The 23271-nt window shown below is 44.4% G+C and overlaps 1 protein-coding gene across 1 annotated transcript in view; it reads right to left on the reverse strand.

Moving 5' to 3' along the window:
* Positions 1 to 8: 8 nt before the first annotated feature.
* LOC134348723 (sushi domain-containing protein 6-like) overlaps positions 9 to 23271 on the reverse strand; it is a 57674-nt gene continuing 34411 nt past the window's right edge. Inside the window, exons 3-6 of the mRNA XM_063052531.1 lie at positions 10950 to 11147; positions 5156 to 5294; positions 3736 to 4136; positions 9 to 2697 (exon numbers count right to left, since the gene is read on the reverse strand). Coding sequence (XP_062908601.1) covers positions 2672 to 2697; positions 3736 to 4136; positions 5156 to 5294; positions 10950 to 11147 — 764 coding nt within the window. The 3' untranslated portion in view covers positions 9 to 2671. The remainder of the gene's footprint in view (positions 2698 to 3735; positions 4137 to 5155; positions 5295 to 10949; positions 11148 to 23271) is intronic.

The raw sequence follows: 23271 nt of genomic DNA on the forward strand, positions 1-23271 counted from the left end.
ACAATTCCTCCTGATCATCACCTCACTTAGAGTAAATTTATTTAGAAATGCAGTTATATACATAGTACAATTAAACTTAAATTAACTTTATACAAATATTAAAATACTATCTTGACACCCATTGCAATATACAGGATTCCAGAGAAACCTTAAAGCAAAAGCCAAAGAGGGACAGGTTGAGTGACCAACACATCAACCAAGCACCGCTCCATTACACTAACAGGCAAGTTACAAGCAACAGTGCCCTTGTCTCTGTATCAGCATCACCACTACTGTACACATCCTCTTTCTCATGAGAAAGGGAGAGATTTTCATTTTACAAAGGAACTGGTATATTCTGTTCAATGCCCTCCTCTAGACAAAAGCCCAAGGTACAGGGGGTGTTACAAAATAGATGGTTAATCCAAGATTTGGATGCGCGTTCACACTAAATCTTGGCACAGGCACGCACGCAAACAAATCCTCTCAAACATCAGCACTGGATCATGGAAACACTAGTTTTCTGGATAAATTCTACAGCAGGTTTGATATCACTAAATGTGGATGAAGATGTCTTCAGGGCATAGTGAAAATGTAATATTTATTACCATAAGGCATAGTTGATGAGGGTGATAAACATGAACAAAATGCTCGTGGGATTATGTGAATATTAGCAGTAGGCAGAATAGCTTGTGTGCAGGATAAGTATTGACATGGTCCTGTAGTAGTAAATGATTTTCTGCAATTGTTCCAGCTGGTCTGGAGTTTGGGTAGAAGTTATTGTACTTGATAGCATGAAAAGTCATTGTATGGAATGTTATTCTCTTCCCAACACATTCAGCTATAAAGCAAAGAACAGAAGCAGTGCCCTTAGATGTACAGAAAGTCATTGAGGGGTGTGGCAGCTTCATACCAAGTACCTATTTAAATATAGACCATTTCTTTAACCTCCCACATCTAATCTGACATTTCCCCTCAACTCTCTCTATCATGCTTTAATATGCTCTATCATGTGTTCAAAGGGTTTTTTAAATATTGTGTGAAGTGCCCAAGAATTATTTCACCAAATGAGCAAATAGATGCTTTGTTGAGACAATATTTTAAAATAAAGGCATATGTTCACACCTTGCATCAAATGTTGCTACGTGACCTGGAATCCCAAATTCCCTAGCCCTTTACCTAAAGTGAAGGCTAATGCAAGTGAAACACACAGACACACATACACCATTCAAATCAGCAAGGCAAAGAGATTAAATATATAGGTTCCCACTTTCCCTTTTATTTACACCAAAGGTGAAGAATATCCACGGGTATTTGGTAAGTCAGCCGTAGAGGATTACGGGCATTGAGTGGGGGAGGGCAGGGATTTCAGATATTGATGCCTCAGTCAAAACATTCTCACTAGTTTTGTGGGATCAGCTGAGAGATATGTAGAGCGAAAAAGCAAGTGAGACACTGAGCACTTCTGGTGCTGAGCCATGGCTCAGTGGGCAGCCTTTCACATCAGTCAAATAGTTGTGGATTCAAGTCCCTCTAGAGATTGGAGCATAGATCTAGGCTGAACCTATAACTTTCTCCAGAGATCTCCCATTAATCATCCCATCTACATGTTCACCCTCACAAATGAGGTGTGTTTAATTCATTTCACTGGGGTTCTCAATTGGGAGAGCCCAGTAGTCGGAGTAAAGTGGGAAACTATTCACTTTGGTAGGCAAAATAGACATTTTTAGATGGTGAGAAATTAGCAAACATATAGAGGATTCTGGTTCATAAAATTGAGAAAGTTAAAAGTTAAATTAATAGTATGTTGCCTTTATTGCAAGGCAATGAAAGTACGAGTGCAAAGCCTATGCAAGTATGCTGGCCTTTTACCAGTATTGTCTGTGGTTATGGAGACCTACTCAAAGAAGAACAGTTGATTAATTCCTGGGATGAAGTGGTGTCCTATGAGACTGATGAATACTAAATGAGAAATGAGTGCATTGAAACAAGCTGGAGAGCCCAGACTAAGAGGTGTCTTAGGAAAGGTTCAGGATCAAGACATCAAAAAATTACTTCAAGGGTTGTAAATCTTTGGAATTCTCTAGCCCAGTGGGCTAAGGATACGCAATTTTTGGACGTTAAGGAAGTCCGGGGTAAAGGAGGAAATCGTGCAGCAAAGTGGATAGGATACAGCATCACCCATTGATCCCATTGGATAACAGTATTCCGAGGGGCTGAATGGCCTAATACTGCTTCTGTTTCTGATTAAGCATTCAAGAAGCAGCTGGAGCTTGGCTAGCCTAACACAAGTGGACTGGACTGCAGCCGAATAAAGTGAACACAAGCATGGTGCCAAGGACCAAACCAGAAAGTGTAGTTAAAATGCACAGATCAATTAATTGCCCACCATGGAACCTCAAATCCAAACTCTGTATTGCAAATATTAGACCCATCTGTCCTTTGCTATACAGTCACTCCTCTCAAAATTAACCAGTGTGAATGAAGGCAGCCTCACATTCACACTGATTAATTCCAATGCAGAATATGCCTAGCACAGAACTTGCCACTGTCACATTCTTTTCATACAAGACATCAGCAGGCGGTGAGTGACACTCCTGCGAGGGGTCTTGAAGTACAGTGAGTCAATTGGAGGTGGAGGATCAAGTACTGAAGAGGATGAAGCTGAGCACTTTACCTCACATGGATTGTGTTAAGCATCCTTGAGCAGTGGAATATCTGAAAGGAAAGGAAATTAAGGTTTAAGTAAAGAGCAAATGGGTGAAGAGACAAGCTAGCCATTCATAGCTTTATATGTTAAGCAATAGCCTTTACTGTAACCTCCAGATTCAAATCCTAAGTATCGCTACTCTCCTCCCTTCCCTATCAGCAGACATGCCAGTTCCTCAGCTCTGGAATTCCATTGATACTCTGTTATATCCTCATCTTTTTTTAAAAAAAAACTACCTATTACAATAAGCCTTTGGTCACCTTGCATCTGTAGTGGGATTACAGATTCAACCATCACAGGCACAGCCCTCCTCACCGTGAGGACATGTTCAAAAGGCAAAGCCAGAAGAAATCAGCATCCATTACTCAGGACATGACCTCTTCTCTTCACTTTCCCTCAGGGAGATGGTACAGAAGCCTCAAGACCCACAAATAATAATTTAGAAACCTATTCTTCCCCTCTGTCATCAGATGTTGGAATGGCCCATGACCACCGAATTGTGTATTTTTGCACTGTACTGGTGCTGCTAAACAACACATTTCACATCATATGTCCATGATAATAAATTCTGATTCTGGATTCTGGCCTCTCAGTAACAGTGGCCAACATTGAGTTAATGTGACAAATCTGAATAGACCCCAAATCTAACTCACCCATTCCTCCCACACCCACTGATCTCCAAGGTTTCCGATAAAGAGTTGCCAAACTTTAGGCCCTCTGTAAACTTAGCAAGCCACCAGCTCTGGCCTCCTGTACATTCTCTGCCATTAGTTTCAACATCTAAGCCCCTACAATTGCTGGGAACTCCAGTATACCCTCCCTAATTCTCTCCCTTCCTTCAAAGAGCCCCTGGAAGCTCAGTTTGCAGTCACCTCTCCTAACACAGGGATATGTATGCTTCACATCAGACTGGTAGCTCCTTAGATGCTGCCCTGAGGCACACACTGAGATGTGATATAAGCCCTTTAATATCTCACTTGGGGAGTCCTAGTCGTCACTTTCCACTGAGCTAGAGAGAAAACAATCAACCATAGGGAGCAACTTACCATCAGCAGATCCTGTGGGTGAGGCGAGAGACAGAAGACTCTGAACATCGCTGCCTTCTGAAGTGTCTGAAGACTGCGATAGCCTCAGGGGAGACCTGCGGGGTGCGATAGAATGGGAGGGGACGGGATGGTGGATCAACACAGTCTCTGAGCGGCTGGTGCTAGCCTGGGCTTCGCTCTCCCCGGAGCTCTCCGCACACGGGTTGGTGCGGGAGGCTGCCTCCCCCAGCTCCGGGTCACTTGCCGCTGGGCCCTCCGCCAGGACAATCTGGACGCGGGAGCCAGAAGGTGCAATGGCCGCGCCTGAGCTGCCGTAGACAGCTTCTTCGTAGGAGGGCAGCGAGACGGGGACTCCATCCACCACAACGGACACCTGGTTCCCAGTCACTCCCTGATCTCGTCTGCACACACAAAACATGGTTCATTATTGTCACATCTACCTTAGGAGGTTGAAACTTGGTCCACAATTACATAAAACAATACAGGGCCTTCAGCCCACAATGTTGTGTTGACATTTTAACCCTTCCCTCCCACATAGCCTTCCATTTTTCATTCATCCATGTGCCCATCTAGGAGTCTCATAAGTGTCCCTAATGTATCTGCCTCTACCACCACCCCTGGCAGCACATTCCAAACACTCACCACTCTAAAAAAAAAACCCTCCCTCTGACATTATCCTTATACTTTCTTCCAATCATCTTAAAATCATGCCTTCATATTAACCATTTACGCTCTGGGAAAAGGCACTGGCTGTCCACTCTGTCAATGCCTCATACACCTCTCTAAGTCACCTCTCATCCTCCTTTACTCCAAAGAGAAAATCACTAGCTCACTAAGTCTTTCCTCATAAGGTGTGCTTCCTAATCCAGGCAGCCTACTGATAAACCTCCTCTTCACCCTCTCTGCAAACTTCCACATCCCATGTAGAACGAGGTCACTAGAACTGAGCACAATATTCCCAAGTATGATCTAACCAGAGTTTTATAGAGCTGCAACATTCTCTCATAGCTCTTGAATTCAATCCCCCAACTAATAAAGGCCAATTCAACCTTTGCCTTCTGAACCACCCTATTAACTTGCACAGTATCTTTGAGGGGTCAATAGACGTGGACCCCAAGTTCCCTCTGTTCTTCCACACTGCTGAGAATCCTGCCATTAACCGTGCAATCTGCCTTCAAGTTCATCCTTCCAAAGTGCTTCATTGTCCCTTCTGGAGATCCAAACATTCAGAACCCCCAAGGGCACTGAATCCCAGCCCACTAATATCCCACTCCAAAACCTCCTCACCATATCGTAGGTTTATTAGTGCCCTCCCCTGCTTTGCCCTGTACTCCCCACATCTCCCTCCTGGCACCACCCCCCTCCCTCACTATCCCAGGCCCAGCCAACGTACCCTCACCCCAGCCTGCTCTTCACTCACCTGCTGTGGTGAAATGATTTCAGCTTTGGTTGCAGCAAAACAAATAGAACGACCAGGAGGAGGATCAGGGCAACAGAACTAGCAGTAGACGCCACGATCGAGAGGGTCGGCACTCCAATACTTGGCTCTGTCTTTTTATCTGAATGGAGTGGGTTAAACGCCTTGTTATCATCTTATCATGTGATTATAATATTCAGCATAAAGTCAGTGAAAGAGACTCTTGGCACAGCAGAAACCCCAGCCCCACACAATCTAATAGACTGATCGCAAGAACAATGGCCAAGAAATAGAGGCAAGGCCAAGCTGGAGCCAATGAATTTGCATGTTGTGCAAATCTGGGGGTAGAGTATAACCTGAACATTGGTTTCATAGAGTTATGGAGACAGGCTCTTCACCCCACTGAGACCATCAATCATCCATTTACACTAGTCCCATTCCATACCCTCCCCACATTCTCATCAATTGCCCCCAGATTCTTCACTCATCTACATACTTGAGGCAATTTACAGCGGCCATTTGGCCTACCAACCTGCCCATCTTTGAGATGTGGGAGAGAAGTGGAGCACGTGGGGGAGACTGTGCAACTCCACACAGACAGCACTGGAGGTCAGGACAGAGGACTTGGCCTCTGAGCAGAAAACAGAAAATGCTGGAGATACTCATTAGGGCAGGCAGGACACCAAGGAAGGTCAAACCAACGGGGGTGAAAGACGCGAAGGGGACCCGAGGAGACCAACTTCCACCCTGAGAGAAATTGGATTCCGGAACACTGCCTGAGGGAATGGTAAGGCAGAGATTTAAAAAGAATTTAGTCAGGAACTTAAGCTCTATGATGTAGAAAGTTATGGACTAAGTGCAAGTGAATGGGATTAGTATGGATGGTTAAATAATTGCTGGCAAGAATATAGAGCTATAGCACCTGTTGCTATGTTGTATAACTCCAAAACATCACCTGGACAAGGTAGTCAGCTTGATTAGTACCTCATTAACACCTTCAACATTCATTCCCTCCACCACTGGCACTTTTGTGTTTGCACTGTGTGTATCATTCATAAAACGCACTGCAGTTACTCACCCAAACCAGTCACACAGTCCTCCCAAACCTGTGATCGCTACTGCTGAAAAGGACAAGGACTGCAGAGGTATGGGAACACAACTAGCTGCAGATTCCACTCCAAGCCATACACCATCCCATCATCACTGGGTCGAAACTCTGGAACTCCGTCTTCAACAGCACCATGCATCTATCTACCCACCCTGATCTCATTCCCCCTCACTTAGACTGTCACTTTCTCTATATTGGTACTCAAGTGCTTGACCAAATTCTTAAATGTGCAAACTCTGCCTCATCACTCACTCCAGCAAGAAACTGGTTCTCCACCAAGTCCTCGAGGACAATAAGGTATAGAGAGAAAATTCGACTCCAGATTCCAAAAATGAATTTTTTTTTAAAAACTGTGAATATAGTCAATCTGAGGCATTATTTCTGCTTCTCTATTCACAAACGCTGCCTGACCTCCTGCTTATCTCCAGTATTTTCTATTTTTGTGTGTGCTTTCCAGCTATCTGCAGCTTATTAGTTATTGTAACATCACGACAATGAGCAAGAGCATTCAATCTAGGGTGAATTAAAGCTGACACAGAATGAGAACTTCTCATGGCTGATGGGTTTGTGAGAAAATGTCCCTTTTTGTTAAAGGAAACATCCACAACAATTCACAGCCTGAAAGAATAAGACAGTACAATTCCAGCGGCTCACAGCCAGACAGGGAGGTTAACAGGCTGTCAGTAATACCAATCAGCTGAAAAATAAAAAAAAACAAACTGCAAATGTTGGAAATCCAAAATAAACTTAGAAACAAGTATGGAATGCTTGGCAGGTCAGGCAGCATTTGTGGAGAGAGAATCAAGAGTTAACGTATCAGGCCAGTGATATTTTGTCAGAATTAGGAAAAGTTACTGGATGTGTTTTAAGTTGTAGGGAAGGAAGGCTGCTGAGAACAAAGGGAACGTCTGTGATGGCAGGAACCAGAGACTGAAACAACATAAAAATGATGTACGACACAAACTGCTGAGAGAGGAGGTTCAGGGCTTCTACACGGGCACAAAGCTGACTTGTCTGAAGTAGGTCTGAGGTTCAACAATCATTCGTTCAAAACAATGGGTGGATGACTTTCCTTCCTAAAACTAAGTATATGAGCAAATTTAAACCACGTAACCTTATTATGGGGTGGAGATGCATCTTTACCAAAGGAGGTGCAAGGCGCTCTCTCTCCATTAGTCTGTAGGTCACCCTTGGGCAAGGTGTAACACCTGCTTAGCCCCCCACCCCGCCCCGATCAGGTTACGTGAAATCATGGGAGCAAGTGGTGGATGGTCGTATGAGCAGTTGATGCATATCACAAGTAGTCCTGGTTACGTGACCACTAATGCAAGCAGAAAATCTCGGAAGAGTCTTGATAATGGCTGGGGTAACTCGTCTTATAAAGTCATTGCCCAGAAGGCGACAATGCCAAAACACTTCGGTTGAACAATCACGGTCACTGTGATCATCTACGTCATACAACACAGCACATAATGATGATGATGAAGCTTAATAGAAGCCCCAAAGGGAGGTTGTGCTGTGAGAGGTGAACAAGCTGTAACAACTTGGGAGTATGAAGAAGCCTTGTTGCCCACCTGCTGAATGGTCTATCACTCATTCACACTCCATACTGAAAGAGTAAAATCTGGGTGTGTCAATGCCAGGGCTACACTTGCAAACTTAACTTTCCTTTGAGGTTTTCACCAGGATGCATCGTTTTAATGTGCTCATGACTCAAGCCGTGAGTAACACAAGTATGAAAGAAGTCAGAATGGAGATAGGGAATGAATGAGCATCAACAGCTCAGAGGATCTATCCTGGGCTCAACACATTGATGCAATCGTGTAGGAGGCAGGCACCAGTGGCTCTACTTCGTTAAGTGTCTGAGGAGATTTGGTATGCCACTGGAGATTCTGATAAATTTCTATAGCCATAGGTGGAGAGCACGCTGACTGGTTGCATGACAAGCTGGTATGGAAACTACAATGCACAGGACTGTGCACTCCACCTGCTCCATTCATGGGCACAAGCCTCCCCACCATCTTCAAGAGTCAGTGCCTCAAGAAAGCAGCATCAATTACAAAGGGCATTCACCATTCTAGCTGTTCCCTTTTCTCTTTACCATCAGATAAGTGATAACGGGAGCCTGAAACCTCCACTCTACAATTCAGAAATAGCTTCTCCCCCTCTGCCAACAGATTTCTGAATGGTCCATGAACCTTTGAATACTATCTCATTGTTCCAATTTTCTTTTACACTACCTGTTTATTTTAGTAATGTTTAGTAATGTCTTTGCATTGGTACTGCTGGTGCAAAAACAACAAAGTTGACATTATCTAATCCATGATAATAAAACTGATTCTGATCTGAATGGACGGCTATAGAAAATACCAAGCTCTATTGTAACCCACAGCTGCCAATCTTACTCAAGTGGACTTTCATCCCAGACTTTGGTTGGGAGATGAACAAGAGAAGGTTAAACAGTAATCTGCACCAAATCATCAGGCTTTGATGATGGTTGTAAAAGTACATGGTCTTTCATCGCTAATTAATCTCCCATGCCTAATGAAATCTACATGTATTTTTGAACTAATTTCAACTAAATGATTAATGCAATGGTAGGGCAGCTGGCATGTTATAGGTGTAACATGCTGTAAGGTTTCACTGCTAATGTAATGGTTTCTCTGTAGCAGCAATGTTTGGGTTATGACTAGAGATAATGGGGTTTGGACTGCTGGGGCTATCCAATGAGAGAAATGTTGTTCTTTCTTAAAACAGACACAAGAGATTCTGCAGATGCTGGAAGTCTGGAGCAACACACACACATGCACAAAATGCTGGAGGAATGCAGCAGGTCAGGTAGTATCTATGGAAAGAAAATGAAGAGTCAATGTTTTGGCTTGGACCCTTCATCAGGACTGGAAGCAGAAGTCAGAGCCAAAGGTTAGGGGGAAGGTGCTGCCAGGTGATAGAAAAATCCAGCTGAGAGGGATGGTAGATAGGCGAGGGAGGGAGAAGAGGCAGAAGAAAGAATCTGATACGAGAGGGCAGTTGACAATGAAATAATAGGAGGGAATTGGGGATCCAGAGGAAGAGCACAAAAAAGGGGGCGAGAGGGACACAGGAGTGAAGGAAAACAAATGTGGGGTGGGAGAGTGCTTACCTAAAGTAGGAGAAATCTATTTTGATGCCATCAGGTTGCAGATGACCAAGATGGAATATGGGTAGGAACCCTCAGCCTTTGCAGCAGGTATTTTTAATCACCAGTGCACATTATTCAGGATAGTTATCCTAGCATAAAATTGAGAGAGTGCTGCATTGATTACAACACAAGATCTCGTGAGCCTGTAAAATCTGAGGTGATCATGGAAAAGGAAAGAGAGCTCTCCCTACTGTCTCAACATTGAAACTGGGAAGTGAGAGGCAGGGTACACCCCGAGGAGAAGATTACCTTCCAGGTCAGTGACTTTTCATCACAAATGGGAAAAGTTGCTGAATGTGTTTTAAGGTGCAGAGGAGGACCGAAGAGAAAAGAGGAGATTCAGTGATGGTGGAACCAATAAAGACTTTTTGCACCTTTTTTAACAGATATACGATATAAGTTTCCAAGGAGCATTGGAAATCAGGTAAGTTTCACAGGACTGTAGAAACCAGGGCCTCAGTGAGTGGAAGGTAACATGGGAATTAGACCTCTGGTGAATCAGAGAAGAGCCCGGGAACGTGGGACCCCGATGAATGGCAGAATGTACGAGAACCAGGGCACCAGTATGTGGAAACTGAGCACAGGAAAGTGCAGATTGTCAGGAGTCCAATCCAGGTTGTGGATAGAACCCCAATATACTGAGTATATTTACCGGCTGCATCACAGCCTGGTATGGAAATATCAATGCCCTTGAATGGAAAATCCTACAAAAAAATGTTGGATACAGCCCAGTCTATCACAGTTAAAGTTCTCCCCACCATTGAGCACATCTACACGAAATGTTGTCACAGAAAAGTAGCATCCACCACTGGGGAACCCAGCCACCCAGGACATGCAATCTTCTCGCTGCTGCCATCAGGCAGGTGGTACAGGAGCCACAAGGCTCAGGAGCAGTTACTATCCCTCAACCATTAGGCTCTTGAAACAAAGGGGATAACTTCACTCACCCCATTACTGACCTGTTCCCACAACCTATGGACTCGTTTTCAAGGACTCTTCATCTCATGTTCTCAATATTTATTATTTATTTATCTTTCTTTCTTTGCTCAGTTTGTTGTCTTTTGCACACTGGTTGAACACCCAAGTAAGTGTGGTCTTTCATCGATTTTGTTATGGTTATTATTCTATTATGGATTTATTGAGTACGCTCACAAGAAAATGAATGTCAGGATTCTATATACTGACATAGAAGTCTGTCCCGAGTCTTGTGACCCATCAGGCCGGTGCTCATGCCAGTTTCTGTGGCGTGAAGCAACTGAGAGTACGAGACTCCCCCCACATAGGACGCCAGTCTATCGCGTGGTTAACCCCCAGCATTTGCCGGTACCAATTTCAGCTGGGTAGACTGGAGCATTGTGTGGTTAAGTGCCTTGCTCAAAGACACAACACGCTGCCTTGGCCGAGACTTGAACCCATGACCTTCAGATCGTGAGCCCAATGCTCTAACCACTTGGCCACGCACCACACATATGCTGACATACATGATAATAAATTCACTCTGAACTTACCTTGACTTAGTCTGCAGCTGACCTCCATGGCAGGCTCCCAGTCTCCACCCTCACAGGTCAGGTACTTGTAGTCTCCCTTCAGAGTGTAGCCCTCGTGGCAGAAGTACTCGATGACTGTTTTGGCCTCAAAGTTGTTGCAGGGTGAAGGGTGGCAAGCAAAACCCCCATTTTCCGGTTGAAATGGGTGCCGGCAGTTGTCTGGGAAGAGAGAGAACACGGATCAGAGAATGCAGGAAATGGATGGGGTTGTTTGTGAGGGTTCTTTAATATACGAGTTGGGGAGGGCTGGAGCTAGCTTTTAGAGTCCTGACTCAGAGCCTCACCTGGGCTTTTTCAACGCCGCCCCCACCCCCCCCCCCCAACTACTCAACTCCTCAGTGACTCACAGTCCATCTGGGTCAAGATCACAGAGAAACCCCCTCCCCCACCATCACCACCCTCAGCCCCTCCCCAGCTGCTCAGCTGTCTTTAACTACAATATTTTCTTCCCTACAATTGTACCCAAACGTTAGACCTCCCCCAGCAGAACAAATTATCAGGATGACGTGGCATTATCCGCAAATGGGATCTTGCTGTGCACCAACAGCACAGTGTGGATCCACTGGGTGTGTGCCTGGGGCGTCCTGCGGTTAGAATACACCCTGCAAGAGTAACATCTAGCTTGCTGCCGTTGTTGGCAAATGGCCTAGTGGTTGCTATGGCAACAGCCATGAGACTTCTTCAGGCGCCTGTCAGGCATTAGTGAAAACACACCGTCGTCCTAAAATGAGCAGAAACTGTACTGCGGTCAGAGACCAGTCTTGAGGGAATGAGGCCACTAATTGAGCAATGAGACAATTAATGCGCCGGGAAAGCCTCTGAGCTCACAATAACAGCGTTGTGCTGACGTTAATCCAGCTCCCGCACACTGATGTGCTGAGTGGGAGTCTACACCCTACACCATTCTGAAGATAGCCAAAACGATGTGGCAACGGATCCCTCAAGATGTGGGCTGTAGTTCTAAGGATAAATCAGATAGGCTGAATTTATTCTCACCTCTTACAGCTTAAGGGGCGACCTTACAGACCTATATAAAATTCAGGGGCATTGATAGGATAGAAAGTCATGGGCTTCTTCCCCAACACAGTAGGGTGGGGAAGCCCTAGAACTTGAGGGCACAGGTTTAAGGTGAGAGGGGAGTTCGGAGTGGTAGATTTTTTCACACAGAAGGTGGTGAGTATCTGGAATGACTGCCAGAGGAGATGGTTGAGCCAGACACAGCTGCAATGACTAAAAGGCATACGGACAGGCACTTGGATAGGAAAGTAGAGGGATAAAGGCAAAATACAGGCAATTGGGATTAGTATAGATCGGCATGTCTTCTGGCTGTATCCTAGTTGGCATGGGCAAATCAGGCCAAAGGGCTGGTTTCTGTGTTGTCTTTTCCTGTGGCTCTACACTTAAACTGTTATTGTGGGCCAAATAATTCCCTTCTGCAAGTTTCTCCAATTGAATTTCACTCTGGTGTTGAGGAAGCGTACATTACCCACAAATTCAAGCACATTCCAATTTTTACAGAGTTGAAACATGCTAACTGTGACTTCGGTGGATGCACTCCGTATGAATGGTGCTTCCAAGTTCCCTCCCCGCTCAAAGATCCTCAATGTACGAGTTCCTGTTACCCCTTTCAGCCTCCCTTTGCCCGTTGAATGCCTCTGAACACCATTGAGGAGTGCTGTTTGTTAATGGACAGCTGAGGTTGAGTTACCGACTTGCCCATCTATCGGGAAGAAGGTCACGGGTGAGAAATCCAACACCAGAGACTAGAGTATCCAGACTGCCATTCCTGTGCCCTTGGAGATTTATACAGAAGATCATATGGCACAAGTTTGTATACCTTTTTGGTGATGTCACCATGTCACGTAAGATCAGTTTAGCCCAAAATTGACCGAAATGCTTCTCTACAATAACACAACAAACAGAAGCAGGGGTGGGCCATCAATCCCTCACTCCTTCTCTGCTGTTCAGTAAGATTATGACCTTTTTGCTACCTCAGTACTACTTCCCTACATCAACTTGATTTCCGAAAATCTATTGCCGTGTCCAGAATATTACCAGCAACAAATTATAACCGTATAATAATCACAGCACAGAAACAGGCCATCTCGGCCCTTCTAGTCCATGCCGAACCCTTACTCTCACCTAGTCCCACCGACTTGCACTCAGCCCATAACCCTCCATTCCTTTCCTGTTATGTAAACTTACAGTGTAGAGAATTCCAAAGATTCTCCATCATTTGGACAAAAACATCTCTGAACGTCAGACCCCTCATTACAGCAACAATTACACTCCAAAAATATCTTGTTAGCTATCAACTGCTTCTGGGTGTTCCATGACAGGAAAGTTTCTGCAAAATACAAGCTCTTCCTTTTAAAGTCACAAACTAGGTCACTGCCAAAGCAGGAAACAACATCACTGCAAGTGCTCTGGACAAATGCCACATTCCTGCTCAAGAATGACACTTGAAGTTAGCCTAAGATAGATGTCAGTAGATATGAGGAATGGTCACACACAGATGAAGAACAAGCACAGTCAGGGATAGATATGAAGAGAAAAGATACATGCATGCGTGATAGAGATACATGCGAACATGGATGTGCATCTCAATGGGATGGAAAGACATGCACACACTTACACAGGTAAGGAATCAACAGACACATACACCAGCAGGAGCGAGTTAGACTCACACGCTAACTTGTGTTAAGAAACACAGACAGACAGGCATTCACAAACAGAAGGAAAGAGACACAGGTATTGAAACACAGACCTAAACAAAGATGTGGGCAAAAAAATAAAAGACACATATAGATGCATGGATAGCCGGCTGGTGGCGTAGTGGTATCAGCGCTGGACTTTGAAGCGAAGGCTCCTGAATTCGTACCAGCTGGCTCCCTTGCACACTTTCCATCTGTGCTGGGTTGAACGTCGAGCTAGCAACTCGGCCTTGAAAAAATAAGAAAGCCTGCTAAAAAAAACCACCATCATGACAGCGTCCCGATAACTCCGCTCGGAGTTAAGGGCTTTCTTCATCGATGCATGGATAAGACAAGATACACACACACACACACACACACACACACACAGTAGAAAGACAAAGATACTCACACGCTAACTTGTGTTAAGAGACACAAACAGTCAACAAAGGAACAAAGCAAGGTTTCAGAAACCCCCATAAAAATTCGAGAGACAATTTTGTTGGTTATTCGCACCAAGGCATGCAGCAATGTGAAAATGAGCAGATAAACTGTTTCAATCCTGGACATCCGAGTAATTAGGGATGCTCGAGTACAGCCACAGGAATCTCTCGAGTACACCTGACACGACAGGATTTGTTTCAACACCTTATCGAAGGAGTAGCACCTCGACTCAAAAGCGTTTCTCTATGTAGAGCACTGGTGAGTCGGCCTCAATTGCATTCTCCGGTCTCAGCACAGACGCTTCCACTCGGTAGGACAAACTTCATATGATATTGGAAAGGAACACTCGAGGAAAAAAGGTGCAGGGAAATGCGGAGCAAAGGGAAGACCAGGAGGAATACAGAAAGCAAGGCACTGTATTTATTTAGTATGCTGCATCATAGGTTAGCAGTTCTATTAACTCAGTACCTTTTCACTCCCAGAATCATTAATCCTAAACCTCTGAATTGACGTAGCTGAGATAGCTGGATTACTGCACTGTGTAAGCACAGTCAGAATCTTTGTACTGACTACACCGAGAATGTGATCCCTTACACTACTCTACCTGCATTTTCCTCCTCTTCTGTGAGATAAGTGACAGAAAGGCAATGCCTCCAATCAACAACCCTGCGGAGAAAAGGCTTCAGTGAAAGGGGAAGTGGAAGGTTTCCCCATGGACATAAGTGAGCTGTGCGAGAAATGGGCATGAACCGCGAATGAAAGAGACTCTCACACGCCAATCCTCAACCTTATCTTAATCCCGCCACCCCCACTGCAAAGTGCGTGGAATCAGGTTTTATCTGAAAGGTCCAGGGGAGGAGCAACAATCTCTTAGATTGCCACTTTGACCCTCCTCTCCTTCCCTGATAATGCACCCCACCCTCCCAACCTCAAAGTTTAACATGAACACAGCACACTCAGCGAGGTGATGAACCAGCTCAAGGCCGAGGGGAGGAAAAGTAGCTAGACACTCAAATCTGCCTCGTCAACGTAACAGTATGGAGCAATAAATTGTACAACAAACGGCAATTCTAATCAAAACGTAGTCAGGCAAGTTCCATGAGCACAATTAAACTAAATGGGCACAGGCAGAAGATACAAAAGCCTGGAAGTGTGTAATCACCAGGCTCAAGGAGAGATTCCATCTCATGGCCATCAGACTCTCGCATGGACCTCTTCAAAGACAAGATGGTCTCTTAACCTCAAAATCTACCTTGTTGGGGTCTTATATCTTCCTGTCACTATGTACTGCAGTTTCTCTGTAGCATCAATTTATTCTTGTTATTGTTTTTCCCATGAACTACCTTGCACTGGTGTAGTGAAATGATTTGTGTGGATAGCATGCAAATCAATGTTCCCCCTACACATTGTTGCTCACCAGTTAGCAGAGCCATGAGGTATTTGAGCAGAAGTCTAGCTCAAGTCAGAAGTTGATCTTAAGAGAATTGTCAAATAAATTAGGGCACTGCTCCAGTATTGAGGGAGTGCCACACTATCATTGGTATTGCCTTTAAGTGAAGATTTGGATGCTGATTTCATCTGTCTGACGCAAAAAAAATGAAATCCATGGCACCATTTCAAAGCATGATTCCTTGTATCTTGGCCAATCAACATCACTCAAAATAGATGACCTGACCATAGTTTTCTTGTGTCAGGTGGTGAAGGCATAGACCTGCTGTGTCTCCCACCCAACAGGTGTGACTACCACTCACTGGTGGAATGATCACAGAGTGGTTGGGATTTCTTGAAGCACAAATAGAAATTCAAGCTCTTCTCTGCTGTTTCAATAAGGAAAGAAGTGGATAAATTAAGGGAGGGTATCTGGAAGCAAGAAAGCTAAGCCTGAAAATCAGGGCTTTGGAAGAGAGTAGAACAAGAGGAACAATAAAACAAAAATTTGAAACTTGAGTCAGAAATCATTATTCTGAATATTGTTCCCCATCAACCCAAGTCATGTGTTGTTAAGCTGGAATTTCCAGACCTTTGGCCCAGTAACAAAGAAATAATGGTGTCATGCTTGACTTGGAGAAAAAGCTGCACATGATGCTGTTCCTATTCACCCACTTCGCTTGCCCTTCTCGGGAAGCTAACGCCATCCAGGACAAAGCACCCTTGACCTGCTACCTCAGGATCACCCTAAACATTCATTCCCCCACCATTTCCCACAGTGGATGCAGTGTGTGCTGCCCGCCAGAAGCACTGTAGTTACCAGCTGAGACTTCTTTTTTCAGTTTTGCCTCACAAACCTGTGACCTCTGCCACCAATGAGTTTGGATGCAACTCAGGAAGGAAAGGGTAGAGAAGGGTACGCTGTGGTGATCGGGGATTCGAGTGCTAAGAGAATCTGTGGGCAAGAACGAGACTCCTGGATGGTATGTTGCCTCAGCATTAGCGAGATCTAGTCCTCAGCGTTGTGGGAGGGAGAACAGCCCGAAGGCATGGTCCACGTAGGTACCAATGACATGGGTAGGATGAGTGATGAGGTTCTGCACAGGGAGTTCAGGGAGTTAGGTGCCAAGTTAAAGGGGAAGACCTCCAGGGTTGTGATCTCAGGGTCGCAAACTGTGCCACATGCCAGTGAGGCTAGAACTAGGAAAATTATACAGTTTCATACGTGACTAAGGAGTTGGTGTAGGAGGGAGGGCATAAGCTTTTTGGATCATTGGGCTCTCTTCCAGGGAAGGTGGAACCTGTACAGATGGGACGGTTTGTACCTGAACTGGAAGGGGACAATATCCTAGCTGGAAAGTTGTTTAATGCTGTACAGTGGGGTTTAAAAGGCAGACAAAAATCGAAAAGGGTGAATATAGGGCTGAAGGTGTTGTATCTGAATGTGTGCAGTATATGGAATAAGGTAGATGAACCTGTAACACAGTTGCAGATTGGCATGGCTGAAAGATTACAGCTGGGATCTTGATGTCCAAGCGTACACATTGCATTGAGAGGACAGGTAGGATGGCAGAGGGGGTGGCATTGCTCTGTTGATAAAAAAATGAAATCAAATCACTAGAAAGAGGCGACATAGGGTCAGAAGGTGTTAAATCATTGTGGACAGAGCTAAGGAACTGGAGTTGTATATAGACCCCCAAACAGTGGTAAAAATGTTGTCTATAAATTACAGTGGGAGATAGAAAATGCATGCCAAAGGGCAATTTACAATAGTCAGAGGGGATTTCAATCTGCAGGTAGATTGGGAAAATGATTTTGGGGCTGAATTCCAGGACAGGGAATTTCTAGAGTTGCCTATGAGATGGCTTTTTAGAGGGACTCATGGTTGAGCCCACCTAGGGATCAGCTATTCTGGATTCGATGTTTTGCAATGAACTGGAAGAGAGCTTAAGGTAAAAGAACCTTTAGGGGAAAATCATCATAATATAATCAAATTCACCCTGAAATTTGAGAAGCAGCAGCTAAAGTCAGGTGTATCAGTATTACAGTAGAGTAAAGGGAATTACAGAAGCATGAGAGAGGAGCAGGCCAAAATTGATTGGAAAAGAACACGAGCAGGGATAACAGTAGAGCAGCAATGGCGGGAATTTCTGGAAGCAATTCAGAAGGTGCAGGATATATACACCCCAGAGAGGAAGAACCATTTGAAAGGTAAGGTGACACAGCTGTGGCTAACAAGAGAAGTCAAAGCCAACATAAAAGCCAAAAAGAGAGCAAACAATAGAGCAAAACTTAGGGGGAAGTTAGAGGATTTTCCAATTAGTTACAGGATTTAGAGGCTTTTGAAAGCCAAAAGGCGGCAACTAAAATGGTCATAAAGAAGGTAAAGATGGAATCCAAAAGTAAACTAACCAACATTAAAGACGACACCAGAAGTTTCTTCAGATTCATAAAGTGTAAAACAGAGGCAAGATATTGGACCGTTGGAAAACGATACTGGAGTGGTAGTAATGGGGGACAAAGAAATGGCAAATGTACAAAAAAAAATTATTTTGCATCAGTCTTCACTGTGGAAGACACTAGCAGAATGCTGGAAGTTCCAGGTGTCAGGGGACATGAAGTATGTGAAGTTACCTACTAGTGAGAAGTTTCTTGAGAAACTCAAAAGTCTGAAGGTAGGTAAGTCACTTGGACCAGATGGTGTACACCCCAGAGTTCTGAGAGAGGTGGCTGAAGAGATTGTGGAGGCATTAGTGATCTTTGAAGAATCACTAGATTTTGTAATGGTTCCGGAAGACTGGAAAATTGCAAATGTCACTCCACTCTGCAAGAAGGGAAAGAGGCAGAAGAAAGCAAACTATAGGCCAGTTAGTCTGACCTCAGTGGTTGGGGAGATTTTGGAGTTGATTGCTAAGGATGTGGTTTCAGGGCAGTTGGAGGCACATGACATAATAGGCCATAGTCACAATGGGCTCCTCTAGGGAAAACCTTGCATGACAAATCTCTGGGAATCTTAGAAGAAATAAACAGAATAGACAAAGGAGAGTTGGTTGATGTAGTCTACTTGGATTTTCAGAAGGCCTTTGACAAGGTGCCACACGAGGCTGCTTAACAAGCTACAAGCCCATAGTATTACAGGAAGGATTCTAGTGTAGATAAAACAGTGGCTGGTTGTCAGGAGGAAAAGAGTGGAAATAAAGGAGCCTTTTCTGATGGGCTGCCAATGACTAGTGGTGTTCCACAGGGGTCTGTGTTATGACCAATTCTTTTTACGTTATATGTCAATGATTTGGATAATGGAATTGATAGCTTTGTTGCAAAGCATGCATATGATATAAAGAGGTGGGGGGGCAGTTAGTTTTGAGGAAGTAGAGAGACTGCAGAAGGACTTGGACAGATTAGGTAATGGGCAAAAAAATGGTAGATGGAATATTGTGTCAGGAAGTGTATGGTCATATGGTCATACACTTCAATCAAAGAAATGAAAGGGCTGACTATTTTCTAAATGGAGGAAAAAATACAAAAAAAACTGAGGCACAAAAAGGACTTAGGAGTCCTTGTGCAGGATTCCTGAAAGGTTAATTTGCAGCTTGATTCTGTGGTGAGGAAGATAAATGTGATGTTAGCATTCATTTCAAGAGGTCTAGAATACAAAAGCTAGGATGTATTGTTGAGACTTTATAAAGCACAGGTGAGGTCTCACTTGGATTATTGTGATCAGTTTGGGCCCCTCATCTTAGAAACAATGAGGTGAAACTGGAGAGGGTTCAAAGGAGGTTCACAAAAATGATTCCAGGATTGAATGGCTTGTCACAGGAAGAGCATTTGATGGCTCTGGGCCTTCATTTACTGGAATTCAGAAGAGGGAGGGGTGATCTCATTGACACCTATCGAAGGGGTACAGGGAGAAGTCAGGAGATTGGGGATGAAAGGAAGATTGGATCAGCTGTGATGAAATGGCAGAGCAGGCTTGATGGGCCAGTGGCCTAATTTTGCTCCTTTGTCTGTGGTCTAAAAGGAGAAAAACCCGTACATCAAGACCAAAATCCAGCATTAGATAAGAGATATTTCACCAAAATCAATTCATTGAAAAATCTAAACAAAAAACCTTTGTGTTGAGCAGCAGAAGGATATGAAAAAATAACAAACCTGGGCCATTAGGCCATTAATAAGCCTTTAACTGTGTGCACCATTGAGAGAATGTTGCACAATTAGCCAAGGGATTAATTAGCTGGCCTTTCCAACCCACAATCCCCATCTCAATCACCTGGAGGTCAAGGGGAGCAGGCAACCAGGATCATCACAACTTGCAAACCCAAAACCTCTGGCGACAAGAATGATTGGGGGGGAGGGGGGTACAGCAGAAGTACAAGAACACATTACTCTGCTGGCTGAGTGCTGCCCACACTTGGAAATAAACTTCATTGTCACTTCTTTCTCCAGGGCAATTAGGAGTAGGTCATAAAAGCTGGCCTTGCTTATGATGTTTAGATCCAAAAAGCAAACATAAATGCTAGGCACAAGTTGCCCTGCCTGCTCCATCGAAACAATTATAATTCTTCATCCTGAGAAGCTATCAAAATATCTGAGAGTTGAAACATTAAACAACTGTTGGAATGAAAGACAAAATCTCAAATAGGTGGTCTCATCGTCTCTAACCCTAACACCTTTGCATTCCCTCCCTGCCAAGTGTGGATGGCTAATAGTTACAGATGCCTCTGGGCAGAGGGATCCTCATTCTGCGCCAGCATTTACATACACAATATACAACTCCCGTTAGGCTGAAATATGATGTGCAGTTCTGGTGGCCCCATTCAGGGAAGGCTGTGGAGGCTTGGGAGAGGCAATAGGAGAGGCTTACAAGGAGACTAATAAACAGGAGAAATTCTGTGGTTGCTGCAATTCCAAAGCAACACACACACACACACACACAATGCTGGAGAAACTCAGCAGGTCAGGCAGCATCTATGGAAATAAGTGAACGGTTGATGCTTTGGTGGCCTGAAACATTGGAAATGAATGAACAGACTATGTTTCAGGAAACCAAAGCGTCAACCATTCATTCATCTCCATAGATGTTGCCTGGCTTAGAGATTATGAACTAAAGGGAGAGGTTGGACAAATTTGGATTGTTTTCTCTGGAGCAGGGGTTCCCAACCTAGGGTCCACAGACCCCTTACTTAATGGCATCCTGTTCTAAAGTCAGAAGCTGAGAAGAAATCTGAAAGGAATATTTAAGGTGAGAAGGCAGAAATTTAAAGGAGATGGGGCAGCATGGTAGTGTAATGGCTAAAACAATGCTTTATAGTTCCAGCGCCCCGGGTTCAATTCCCACCACTGCCTGTAAGGAGCTTGTACATTCTCCTGTGTTTGTGTGGGTTTCCTCTGGCTGCTCCAGTTTCCTCCCACAGTCCGAAGACATACCAGTTGGTAGGTTAACTGGCCGTTGTAAAATTGTCCCGTGATTAAGCTAGGATTAAAATCGGGGGATTTCTGAGTGGCATTGCTCGAAGGGCCTATTCCATGCTGTATCTCAAAATTAACAATAATAATAATTATTATTATTTTATTCCTACACATAGAATGGTAGGTGACTGGAACACTCTGCCAAGGGTAGTGGTGGAAGCAGATACAAAAGGTGTTTAAGAAGCTTTTAGTTGAACACATGAATATCCAGGGAATGGAGGCATTATCCAGGGAATGAAGTTGCTCCCTGATGCCCACAAATTATGTGGGGGGGAGGGGGGGGAGAGCGCGCGAGCCATGGTAGAGTGTTCCAAAAAAAAAACATAAAATGTACGTCACCCCAGACTACGCTAAGGTGTACCTCTGCCTAATAGGGGTCAAAAATAATGACAGTGTTGCTCGCTGCACTGTTTACAACAGTGACTTTTCTATTGCCCATGGTGGGTTAAGACTGTAAAAGACATGTTGAGGTGAGTTTAACAGGTGTCATTCGTTCATTAGCATAGCTAACGTTATTTAAACTAGCTGGCTAGCTGCTAAGGAGCTACTCTATTGCAGACATCCCACCTCTCCCAGAAGTTCCGGGAGGCTCCCGCAAATTGATGGTACTACCTCCCTGAAATGAGTTTCTGCAGCGTGGGATATCTGGGATATGGACCATGTGCAGACAGGAGAGATTTAGTTTAATGTGGCATCTGGTTCATCACAGCCACAATGGGCTGAAGGGCCTGTTCCTGTGCTGTACTGTTCCATGCACAGGTTTGCAGTAAGTCAGTGAAAATTTATGGGAAAAAAAATGTCAAAATGAACAAAAACAAGTTCCAAAATTTCACGGTGAATGATTGCTACACATACTAGTAAGCAGACTGGCTAGTGCAACCATTGTCAAATATCAACACCATTGAGCTAGAGCAGGCCTGCATCCAAATGCAGCCTGTCAATTAATTATTAAGTTGCAATCAATTTAAAACAAAATGCAGTCATAGTTCACAGCTCAATCGGTGCATCCTCATGCCTACTTCTGAGCCAGAAGCTCAGGGGTTGAAAGCCTGGTTTCAGAGACTTGCACACAAAATCCGGGCTGATCACCCCAGTGTGCAGTGCCAAGAGAATGCCGAACTGTCAGAGCTACTGCGTTATGGAAGAGACGTTAAACCAAGTACCAAGTTGGCTCTCTCGAATGAACGAGGACACAACAGCACTGTTTCAAAAAGAGCAGACTATCCCGGGCAATATTAATCCTCACAGGAAAATTCAAAAACACAGCAGAGGCTGGAAATATAAAAACTGAAAATATTCAAAATATCAAGTGAGGCTGCGTCTGCAGGAACAGAAAGATTGTTAGTGTTCAGTTCTGCCGAAGGATCTGTTTCTCTTGCCACTAATGCAGCCTCACTTATTGAGTATCGCCAGCTTTTATTTTGCTATTGATCCCCCGCGACATTACTGAGAAAAATCAATCTGTCAATATCAGCCTGCTGTTTCTGGCAGCATGCTGTGAAAGGATAAAGTAGTATTTACACAGCTACGTTCATATGCTTCTTTCAAAGGTGCTACAAGCAGCTGCTGAAGTGTCGCAGTGACAAATTTAAAAAGGAAAGGAGGAAGGCACAGCAGTCAAAATTGTTCTCAGACGTTTGATAAAGCTGCTTCGGAAAGGCTGATTCAGAGATAAATACTGGCAAGTTCTCTCTCCTGTAATTCCTTTAAATGTGAAATCTTTTGCATTCACTCAGAAGCATGTCTGCTTAACAGTTTATCCAAAAAAAAAGGCTGCAGCTTTGACCGTGCAGCAAATAATAGGCGTTGAGTTGTTTGGAGTGCACCTTGAATCTGACTTACTCTTGTGCCGTGACTCAATATCACTTTCAGAGAGAAAATGTCATTGAGTTGGAGTTACACAGCGCAAGGGCAAGCCTTTCAGTCCACGATGACTATCAAGCACCCGACTTGATCCAAAGCCTTCATGAATTCCATTAAAGTCCCCAAATCCACATCAGCTCCCTGTCAGATTCTGCTGCTCACCTAACACCAGGGGCAATTAACCCTCCAACTGGAACTTGGGAGGCAACTGGAATGCACTAGGGAAATCCACAGGGAAAATGTGCAAACACTGGAGGTCAGGATCGAACCCGGATCACCAGAGCAGTGAGAAGGCACTCGACAAGCTGCACCTTCACATTGTTCCAGTGCTACCGGCTGACAGAATGGAGATCAGCCGCTCCCTTTCCCTGTCCTACACTTTCAAAAGC

Source organism: Mobula hypostoma, chromosome 1 (genome assembly GCF_963921235.1).
Source record: "Mobula hypostoma chromosome 1, sMobHyp1.1, whole genome shotgun sequence".
Lineage (NCBI taxonomy): Eukaryota > Metazoa > Chordata > Chondrichthyes > Myliobatiformes > Myliobatidae > Mobula > Mobula hypostoma.